Raw genomic sequence first — 12228 nt, 5'->3', positions numbered from 1 at the left:
CCTGTCTACTGATCCATTTTTTAAACACAAATTTGGTTCAATAATAATTGAACCAACAGTAATAATTTTTTATTTAACATGTTGTAATTTAAGGGGATTTTTACAAAATATTACTAAAATATTTATTCAAATATTTATCTCTAACTTATTCACCATTTATCACCTGTAATACTATCGTGTAACCACTAGATGGCTGTTTAGCTCTTTATATATAAACATGACTGTTCCCTATAGTGGCTGGGAACTTTGGATTCCCACATAATTAGTTACTTGTATTTGGATATATATTTAGACATTATTAAAGACATATTTATCAAAGTTTTTGCATTAGTCAAATCTGGACACAAAGAAAGCATTTTGTTACTCATTCTTGCTTCATATAATAGCTTGATCAGTCACATGAAAGTAATCAGTGTTAAATACCATAAACAAAAACATGGTCTGAAAAATTGACTAATTCAAATTTAAGTAGCTTTATTGGCATAGTAAAAAGGTTTTACAGAGTATAGCACTCTGATACCATAGTGTTGAGCCTTGTCACATAACATCATTTTGATTATAAGCTTAACATCAGCTCAGTGGTGTAAGTAGATTATGAAATTTCAATGTAAAGCCAAACCAAATAATGTTAACACCAGCTCGCAATTCAGTATGAACACGTGGGAGTCTAGCCTAAAAAAACACAGCTTATGAAAGGAGCATGTTTTAATTAAGTTGTTAGATTATGACATTTCAATGTAAAGCCAAACCAAACCAAATAATGTTAACACCAGCTCACAATTCAGTATGAACACATGGGAGTCTAGCCTAAAGGAACGCAGCTTATGAAAGGAGCATGTTTTAATTAAGTTGTTATTTTTTAATTTATTTTTTACTGTATGTGTACGTTAAAAGTACCATTCCGGCAGCAAGAACGATCCTGAACTAGTGTTGGGTCGTTCTTGAACGATTCGTTCATTTTGAATGAAGAACAGTCAACTGAATATTAAGATTTTACCTAAGGTTGGACTGTGTGCTTAAGAATATTTCATGAATGTCAAATTGGGAAAGTTGACATAAATGTTTAAAATGTTATGCCTTTATTTATTAATTACAATATTTGTTGGCTGATGTTGACATTGTTCTTCTACATTCTGTGTTTCATGATTGTGTGTGTGTGTGTGTGTGTGTGTATGAGAGAGAGATGGAGAGAGAGCAGAAGAGACAGAGACACAGAGAGAGAGAGAGAGAGAGAGAGAGAGAGAGATTACCTATAATAGGCTGTTTAAGCAAAACAGTCAATATTTTGTGATTATTTTCGTTGTTTCATCCAATCCTGTATGATTTTTTTTTCTTCTTCTGTGGAACAGAAATGAAAATATGATAAATGTCTCAGTAGTTCTTTAAAAATAGAAATTTTACTCCTGGCTACACTTCCAAACATTTTTAAGTGTTAAATTGTGCCCTACAGTCTTCTAAATAGCGATGGGCATTTTTCAAAAATGTTGTATTCGAATATTTGGGCTCATAAAAAACAAATATTCGAATATTCGTTTATTTAAATGGAAATTTGTTTTGGTAAAATGGAAGTCAACTGTAACCAAAACTGTTTGATTGCGAACATTCTTCAAAATATCTTCTTTTGTGTTGCATGACAGGTTTGGACAGTCATACAGGTTTGGAACAACACAAAGGTGAATAAATATTGACAGATTTGTAATTTTTCCCTTTAATAGCATGTATTATTGTGATAAATTAAAATTGAAGTAATCTGCTAAGTATTTACTTAGAAAACTCAGATCATGTTTTATTCAAAATTTTACATTATGCATTATTTGAAGCTTATCATTCCCACTTGCATTCTAATTAATGTGGCTTCACTACTTACATAATCTAATCAGAACAAAACAAAATAATTTAACACCTTTTACTTAATAGTTCACATTTACATAGTAATCACGAAACAGCACAACTCACTTAGACTTTCTGTGCAAGCACCTTCTTGGCGACATGAATGTTGATTATTTGCTCTCATTTACATGTGGTACTCCTCTGGTTTATGGGTCAACAAGGGGTCCTCACTGAGTCATGATTAAAGCCCTCTCTGATCATTGAGCAAAGCCACCTGCCTTTTAAGACTGAGCTGAGGTGCACCAGAGAGTCGGGGGCAGAAGATTATATCCTAGCTCACATCTGACAGCCCGATAGCCAAATTACCTGTTGGGAAGATTTACTGTTCTAATTTCAGATCTATTTCACCAGACCTCTACAAGCTCTTCCATTAAATAAGCCATCCAAAAATGAGTTTATGAAAGACATAACTCAGGGTCAAAAATAAATCATTTCTCATCTGTCTGCAAATGCAATATTTATCATAGCTTCATCAGGCTAAGGTATCTGGTGTATATCTGGCATGACCCTAGAAGATGGGATATCACTCAAAGTTTTCAGTGAGTCCAGTGAAAAGGCAGACATACTTACTTAACGCAATAATATAAAAAAAAGCAATCTTAAGTATTGTAAGTAATTCTGCTTGCTTCTCAAGTACTTGATATAAGTCAAGACAAAAAAAAATATATTTTTTTTATAATATTATATAATATAATAATGGTTTTACCTGAATATAATATAGTATAAAAGTACATTATGATGAAAAGAGTATTTTTGATGTGGGGAAGCAAGAAGACATGTCATGGCACACCACCTTCCACAAGCGTTCTGTCATGTGCATTAACTTTTGAGCACTCTAAATCCTTGATTCAGTTCTGTGGCTTGTTTTGTACTCCCAAAGCTTACGTGGCAGAGCATATGGCACCGTGGAGCCAAAAGTATATATTACACTATTGTATGTTTCTTTAGGCAAAGAACTGCAGGCAGCTGGCCAAAGCTTTAACTCCCACAGTTTGAATTACAAGACTGGTTGGCTCTACACAATCTCTTTTATGGCTTGGATGTACAAAGTTGCAGGAGGCCTATTGTGTGTGTGCTGGTTTTGATGGTATTGCTGTGCTTAAAATCTGAATGGATATAACATTTCCTTGTGACTGAGTAATGATAAAGTCACAGAAACCACACTGCACATGCTCTGTTAAGAGATCCATTGTTTCATTGTGGGGCTTTTTCTTCCCAGGCCCACAGCCGCTCTGCCAGCATTACATCTTGGATCACAATGCTGTTATGTGCCTGCTGGAAAAAATAAAAATAAAAAATGTATGCAGAATTGTGGAAACATCAGAATTCAAAAGTGCAGGTGAAACTATTAGCCTATATTATATTACATTATATTATATTATATGTGACCCTGGACCACAAAACCAGTCTTAAGTAGCACCTGCAAGGGTATATTTTTAGCAATAGCTAACAATACATTGTATGGGTCTAAATTATCGATTTTTCTTTTATGCCAAAAATCACTATGATATTAAGTAAAGATCATGTTCTATGAAGATATTTTGTAAATTTCCTACCATAAATATATGAAAACTTAATTTTCAATTAGTAATATGAATTGCTAAGAACTTAATTTGGACAACTTTAAAGGTGATTTTCTCAGTATTGTGATTTTTTTTGTTTTGCACCCTCAGATTCCAGATTTTCAAATAGATGTATCTCAGCCACATATTGTCCAATCCTAACAAATCATGCATCAATGGAAAGCTTTTTTATTCAGATGATGCATAAATCTCAATTTCAAAAAAATTGACCTTTATGACTGGTTTTGCGGTTGAGGGTCACATATTATATATTATATAGGCTATGTTAAGTAAAAATATACTAAAAATGTATATGAATTAAGTTTTGTAACAAAGTATTACTTTTAAAGGTCAAATGTTTTTAAAAAATAGAGCTTTTCCCAGAATTCAAGAACAGTCATATTAGTCTGAATATTAAATTATTATTAGCCTATTTCCCTATGGAAGCCCATTCCTGCCAGATAAGAAAAAAAATATCAAGTGGGTAAATCATAATTATGACATAAAAGTCAACATTATGACTTACTAAGTCATAACTATGAAATTAAAAAGTCATAAGTTTGAGATTTTATCTCCAATATGACATATGTCAGCATTTGTACGTTTGACATACTGTAATTAAGACTTTTATCTCATCATTTTGACTTTTTAATGTCACAATTTAGACGTTTTTAGTCGTGACTCATAGTTGTGACTTACTATCTTCTAATTTGTGCCACAAATGTTTTCTTCTTATTATTTTCTTTAAAGAAGCATCCTTATGTGGTGGAAATGGGCTTTGGCTTTCCTACAGCAGTCATAAACCAACAGTCTAAAACGAGCCTGACTAGGCTGAGAGACCATTTCAGACCAGCAAACCAGCTTAGGCTGCTTTAAGCTGTTTTTTTCTCTGCAGGGGTCTGCTGAATACAGTGATCATTGAGCCATATCGGCTATTCACTATGCCCGGAGGAAAGCCCTGGCGCGTGCTTTCAAGTGTCCAAGGCTTCACAGTTCCTACCCTTCCTTCCTTGGTTGTGTTCTCTGCCTGCTCATAGTAGGACAGTTTAATGAACATATAACGGTTCGTGTGGCTCACGCAAATCAAGAGGGCAGAGCTTAGCTGACTCAGTTACATCTATTTCTTCTTGTTTCCTCTCTCACGCTGGCGAGTGACTACAGCGAGAGGCGAGACGGAGAACAGCACCGAGAGCCACAGGGATGTATACCAAACACAGACAGAAAAACGGACACATTTCATCGACACGATATGTGCTTGTAATGCTATCGGTTTTTCTCTTTAACGGTTTACTGGAAATTGTAGGCGGAAATCCTCGGGAGGATGGTAAGACACCGCTTTCTTACCCAGAACCTACTTGGAAAGTTGTTGTCTTTATCAACCAGTTGCGCGCATCCGTGTAGAAGTTTTCTTGCGGGGGATACGCATTTCAATAACTTTGAAAAGTGTAGATTTTATGCGTAAATACATTGTTTGCTTTGGTTATCGTTTAAACAAATTCTTCTGACCAATAATTCATCAGTGATTTCTCTTCCATAAGGATGACGATGATGTTGCCCACGTTGACTAATGCAAGACCACTTTAGTCTCTGCTGATTGTTTACACTAATGCATGCTTCAGGACATAAGCAGATGTGATTGCAGCTTTATATTGATATTAACTGAAATTGCAAGGCCAGGTAGAAAATGTGACATGCAGCTAGCTGTAAGCTCATAGACTGTGATTCTCCAACAGTTAAAGCTGAACGACTGTTACTGAGACATTTACGAGTACCGGTTTTTCATAACCGGCTGCATTTTTAAAAGCACCGAATTATTCATAAATTCTGGAACATGCATCCGAAGTTCTGAGCTAAAATGTTCTGCCAGTATTTATTGCACTACTATTCAGTACCTATATAGCGCAGCCAGCGCTGATACTATAAATCCACATCGTGAAACAACCGCGCAGCGCACCGCCCAGTTTAGTAAGATTCCCTAACGAATGACTCTTTATCAGTCGATTCTTTTTGGTGAATCAAAAACAATCAAGCGAGACCAGTGTAATCAGATTTCCAAATGAGTGAGTCTTATGTGCCGGTTCCTTTTAGTGGATCAAATCATACCGGTAGTCCTAATCTCAAATGATCGATTTACACAAATCGGTTATTTTTATTTAATCAAAAACATACATCGCCAATCAAAAGCGAATTTTTAGTGAATAAAAGAAATGCATCTCAAACGAAAAATTGCGTGACGATTCCCGAACGAATGACTCTTTTCGGAGCTGATTCGTTTAGTGGATCTAAAACACTTATGAATGATCTGGAGTGGTTACTTATTTAATTTAGAAGTGTTATGTTGTAGCAACTACAACATAACAAAGTAGATACTGAAATCATAGTAGGCTGCTCACGACAACGATAGGTTCTAGTTGGTGATTAAATATTTTTGTTGTTTGATATTTATTTAATTATTGGGCTGCTATTATGCAAAATGATCAAGTCATTATAAAGTCTGTGTAAACAAACTTTTAAAAGAATTGCATTAAATATATTTCAGATTTTTTTTATAACCTACATGCTCTTTTTCCCCTATTTCTTGTTCAGAAGTAGACTAATCGTTAATGTAGGCTATAATAGGTAAATTTAGAGGACCACAACCAGAATCCCCATTTAAAAGCGACACATTTCTGTCAAACCACTGAATGGCACAAAACAAATCGATTTGATCTTTAGACATTAGTCAGTCTTTCAGTTGTGTAAAACAATGATGTGTGATGGACTCCATTAAAACCAACTGTTATTGATGCTGCAAATCCATTACTGTCTGTCAGTATTACAAACCACAACATGACACCCAGCATTCAAGAAGTTCACTTTATTAACACCCCAGATTTTCACTGATCAGCAAATGAAAGAGAAAACGGAAGACCGTTGACCATTTTTTCCCATTAGAATATTTCATCACAGGCATCACTACTCTGTCATTTAAACACTGTGTGGTTTAAAGAAACTCAAACAGGCGGTTGGTCTCAGGATATCAGGTACAGTCCTGTTCCAACAGAAACGACACGAACTCTCTGCCAGCAAACCAGCTTAGGCTGCTTTAAGCTGTTTTTTTCTCTGCAGGGGTCTGCTGAATACAGTGATCATTGAGCCATATCGGCTATTCACTATGCCCGGAGGAAAGCCCTGGCGCGTGCTTTCAAGTGTCCAAGGCTTCACAGTTCCTACCCTTCCTTCCTTGGTTGTGTTCTCTGCCTGCTCATAGTAGGACAGTTTAATGAACATATAACGGTTCGTGTGGCTCACGCAAATCAAGAGGGCAGAGCTTAGCTGACTCAGTTACATCTATTTCTTCTTGTTTCCTCTCTCACGCTGGCGAGTGACTACAGCGAGAGGCGAGACGGAGAACAGCACCGAGAGCCACAGGGATGTATACCAAACACAGACAGAAAAACGGACACATTTCATCGACACGATATGTGCTTGTAATGCTATCGGTTTTTCTCTTTAACGGTTTACTGGAAATTGTAGGCGGAAATCCTCGGGAGGATGGTAAGACACCGCTTTCTTACCCAGAACCTACTTGGAAAGTTGTTGTCTTTATCAACCAGTTGCGCGCATCCGTGTAGAAGTTTTCTTGCGGGGGATACGCATTTCAATAACTTTGAAAAGTGTAGATTTTATGCGTAAATACATTGTTTGCTTTGGTTATCGTTTAAACAAATTCTTCTGACCAATAATTCATCAGTGATTTCTCTTCCATAAGGATGACGATGATGTTGCCCACGTTGACTAATGCAAGACCACTTTAGTCTCTGCTGATTGTTTACACTAATGCATGCTTCAGGACATAAGCAGATGTGATTGCAGCTTTATATTGATATTAACTGAAATTGCAAGGCCAGGTAGAAAATGTGACATGCAGCTAGCTGTAAGCTCATAGACTGTGATTCTCCAACAGTTAAAGCTGAACGACTGTTACTGAGACATTTACGAGTACCGGTTTTTCATAACCGGCTGCATTTTTAAAAGCACCGAATTATTCATAAATTCTGGAACATGCATCCGAAGTTCTGAGCTAAAATGTTCTGCCAGTATTTATTGCACTACTATTCAGTACCTATATAGCGCAGCCAGCGCTGATACTATAAATCCACATCGTGAAACAACCGCGCAGCGCACCGCCCAGTTTAGTAAGATTCCCTAACGAATGACTCTTTATCAGTCGATTCTTTTTGGTGAATCAAAAACAATCAAGCGAGACCAGTGTAATCAGATTTCCAAATGAGTGAGTCTTATGTGCCGGTTCCTTTTAGTGGATCAAATCATACCGGTAGTCCTAATCTCAAATGATCGATTTACACAAATCGGTTATTTTTATTTAATCAAAAACATACATCGCCAATCAAAAGCGAATTTTTAGTGAATAAAAGAAATGCATCTCAAACGAAAAATTGCGTGACGATTCCCGAACGAATGACTCTTTTCGGAGCTGATTCGTTTAGTGGATCTAAAACACTTATGAATGATCTGGAGTGGTTACTTATTTAATTTAGAAGTGTTATGTTGTAGCAACTACAACATAACAAAGTAGATACTGAAATCATAGTAGGCTGCTCACGACAACGATAGGTTCTAGTTGGTGATTAAATATTTTTGTTGTTTGATATTTATTTAATTATTGGGCTGCTATTATGCAAAATGATCAAGTCATTATAAAGTCTGTGTAAACAAACTTTTAAAAGAATTGCATTAAATATATTTCAGATTTTTTTTATAACCTACATGCTCTTTTTCCCCTATTTCTTGTTCAGAAGTAGACTAATCGTTAATGTAGGCTATAATAGGTAAATTTAGAGGACCACAACCAGAATCCCCATTTAAAAGCGACACATTTCTGTCAAACCACTGAATGGCACAAAACAAATCGATTTGATCTTTAGACATTAGTCAGTCTTTCAGTTGTGTAAAACAATGATGTGTGATGGACTCCATTAAAACCAACTGTTATTGATGCTGCAAATCCATTACTGTCTGTCAGTATTACAAACCACAACATGACACCCAGCATTCAAGAAGTTCACTTTATTAACACCCCAGATTTTCACTGATCAGCAAATGAAAGAGAAAACGGAAGACCGTTGACCATTTTTTCCCATTAGAATATTTCATCACAGGCATCACTACTCTGTCATTTAAACACTGTGTGGTTTAAAGAAACTCAAACAGGCGGTTGGTCTCAGGATATCAGGTACAGTCCTGTTCCAACAGAAACGACACGAACTCTCTGCTTGTCCTGCTTGTTTGGAGAAGTTGCTACATCTCTCTGAGATTTGACTGGGGACTCTGGGACCTGCACTGAGCTTCAGTCTCCATATTGTGTGACAGACCTTTAATGCATTTATAACAAGGCTAGAGATATTATCTATGGCAGGCAAGAGCTACTAGCAAGAGCAAATATTCTGCTGAGCTAAGAAGTTGATGTTAAAGGGTTAGTTCACCCAAAAATGAAAATTCTGTCATTAATTACTCACCCTCATGTCATTTCAAACCCGTAAGACCTTCGTTCATCTTCGGAACACAAATTAAGATATTTTTGATGGAATCTGAGAGCTATCTGACCCTCCCATAGACAGCAACGCAACTGAAATGTTCCCAAGGCCAGAAACGTAGTAAGGAGATCGGTAAAATAATCCATGTGACATGAGTGGTTCAACCGTAATTTTACGGAGCTACGAGAATACTTTTTGTGCGCAAAAGAAAAAAAAATTACGACTTTTTGGAGAGTATCCGCTGGACGTAAGCAACGTATGCTGTTCTGTGTCAGCTGCGTCATGCCGGATCTGTTTCCTACGTTGTTGTGATTTGATCTGAATAAAAACAGCATATCCACGTGACGCAGCTGACACAGAACAGCATACGTTGTTTACGTCCAGCGGATACTCTCCAAAATGGCACTACAGGGTGATGCAGAGGAGACGAATTGTTGAATAAATTCTTTTTTTTTTATATTTTTTTGCGCACAAAAAGTATTCTCGTAACTTCGTAAAATTACGGTTGAACCCCTGATTTCACATGGATTATTTTACAGATCTCCTTGCTACGTCTCTGGACTTGGGAACATTTCAGTTGTATTGCTGTCTATGCAGGGTCAGAGAGCTCTCTGATTCCATCAAAAATATCTTAATTTGTGTTCCGAAGATGAACGAAGGTCTTACGGGTTTGAAACGACATGAGGGTGAGTAATTAATGACAGAATTTTCATTTTTGGGTGAACTATCCCTTTAACATACTTATGGCTTGTTTATACCTACATTATTAATTATGCACAAAGCTAGCCTATTGTTACTTCTACTTAAACTGGAAGAAAGTCTTGTGACATAATAATAAAAAATATATTTGCATTTCCTAATATTGCTGATTGCAAGCAATGCAGGTTCTCTGCTTTATTTATATATTTAATGAGGAAAAGACCAATATACATTGTTAATGCAAAAAAAAAATCCAAGAAATTAAATCCCAATTTAGAATGCAAATATTAAAATGACTTCACTGCCTATTCAGTTTTCAATAGTGAAAACATTATAAGTACTGATTCTTATACTGAGAATATTGGGACAAAAGAGGCTACAAAACCAAAAAAAAAAAGTTTTTGTGTCAAGGGATTATTATTTTAGATTATTACACATAGCTTTCTAAAATACTTCAAGTCAAATATATTTGTTTAATGAATTTCTGTTGTCTGGAATAACTGACCACTCATCTGGACAATCGATTTCCTACATAGTAATGTCTATTGTATCTCTGCAGTCTTTCTTTCGCTCTCTCTTTTCATACAATGCAAGTTGTTAATTGATGCCATCTTTCATCTCAAAACAGGTATCGACCGTAGTAAAGCTGGCCTTGGAGGACTTCAGGATTACTTTTATGCTGAACATAAAACTTTATTCATCTATGTTTGGGTGCAATCTCCGGCTTATTCAGTTTGTTCACAAAATGTGCTTTTCCTTGCCTGTCATTCAGATACTCATAGTGTCAAATATTTATTATAAACACTGACCAGTCTAGCTTTCACTTAAATGAATGAATTTACTTTCAATTAGTTAGTTATTAAAAAAAAAAAAACTCACCAGAACCAGTGTGACATTGTTCAATTCATAAAACGTTGAATACTCACACTGAAAAAAAGAAAAAGTTTACTCAAATTGCTAGTAATTTTCACAAATAATTACAAAAACTGGCAAGTAACAAATTAGAATTACATGGGAAATTTTGAAGTCAAACAATTTTCTTGTACTCTAATACAGTGTAGTTTGAAATAGGTCTGTACTTTAAGCTGTTCATGCTGAATTAATTGCAGAGAAAAAAGAATATGAAGAGGAATATCAATAGTGTTGTGATTCAATAGTAAATAGTCTGTAAACAGTCCTATTCGACTGGGGACAGCCTGCGTGTTTTCTATATACTGTGCTATTTGTTGCAGAATGATGTGAACGCTTGAAAAACTGCAAATGAGATAAATGGTGGAAGATAATGCTTGCATCACAATTAAATACAAACCGCTACAGTATAAAAGTTCAAAGAATTCTTCTCTACGAGGAAGGCCTGGGTTCATGCATTGTAGACTTATTTGAAATATGCACATAACACAGGAGCTATAAATAAGGCAGGCTTTTTGCAGTGGTCTACTCACAGCGCTTTGTGCTCGCTAAAGCTGCATGGGTTAGTTATATCACCATTATTCATTTATACGCCTTATGTTTATGCAATGAGAAGAAAGATGGATGACTTTGGGTTTCATCAGTATGTCTAAAAAGCCCCTTGTTCCTGGAATGTTCCATTAGTCCCTGGACTACAGTTTTTCCATCATGTTAATGACTTTTATAAATTGGCTCACACAATAGATAATGGTTGTTTTTCCTCGTGAAAGCGACTTTTGTGGCATGGAATCTTATTATAACGCCATCTTTTCTCAAGCTGTAGTTCCACTGTACATCATTATAAATCCTCTCTGTCTTTTTAAATACAGCATGTACTTCAAATTCCGAATATTATCAAGTTGTACTGCATGCTGCCCTTGTGGAAAAAGTATATTAAATTGTGTTGAATGTGTACTTGTAGTGTACTTCAAATTTTAAAAGTATATTTAAAAAAATGTACTTGAAGATAATATAATATTGAAATAAAAGGCTACTTAAGTGAACTTACAGTACAGTTTCATGACTATTTCTTAACACACTTAAGTAGCTTAGCTTTAAAGTACATTTTAATTCTTTATTATTAATCATTAATCATCTTTTGTCATGCTTTAAAGCCTACACTTTTAATATCTTGACTCTTGACAATTTTGATCTTAGCTCATGTAAATTACTTGATTGTAATTTTAAGTGTAGTGTATGTATTTAAATTTGCTTTTAAAATTAATATATGTTAAATGTACTAAAATATAACTTCATAATTACAAATGTGTATGTATACATGACATAAGTTTTAGGGATGCACCGAAATGAAAATTCTTGGCCGAAGCGGAAACCGAAGAAAATTAAACACAGGGCCGAAGGCCGAATACATCTCAACTTTTATTTTGGCGGAAACGCGCAGGAAGACCTCAATGCTAATTTTTGTTGACAAGAGATTTATGAATGAGTCTCATTACGAATACGTCGTACGTATCGCATTGTCACATGCCTTGTAAAAAGTCATAAAAATATGACTGAGCAACTGACGACTGTATCAGCGCAGATTTTCCTCGCGCTTTGGACTTTGAACCCTGGTTAACAAGCAGATCTGC

At 35.6% G+C, this 12228-nt stretch overlaps 1 protein-coding gene across 1 annotated transcript in view; it reads left to right on the top strand.

Moving 5' to 3' along the window:
• The first annotated feature begins 6812 nt into the window (after nt 1–6812).
• The window catches only part of adam19a (ADAM metallopeptidase domain 19a), a 104521-nt gene continuing 99105 nt past the window's right edge, over nt 6813–12228 (top strand). Inside the window, exon 1 of the mRNA XM_016450114.1 lies at nt 6813–6989. Coding sequence (XP_016305600.1) covers nt 6866–6989 — 124 coding nt within the window. The 5' untranslated portion in view covers nt 6813–6865. The remainder of the gene's footprint in view (nt 6990–12228) is intronic.

Source organism: Sinocyclocheilus anshuiensis, unplaced genomic scaffold, assembly GCF_001515605.1.
Source record: "Sinocyclocheilus anshuiensis isolate Anshui unplaced genomic scaffold, SAMN03320099.WGS_v1.1 scaffold1823, whole genome shotgun sequence".
Taxonomy (NCBI): domain Eukaryota; kingdom Metazoa; phylum Chordata; class Actinopteri; order Cypriniformes; family Cyprinidae; genus Sinocyclocheilus; species Sinocyclocheilus anshuiensis.
Note: the sequence above shows the minus strand (reverse complement) of the source record. Positions and strands in the feature narration are given on the sequence as shown.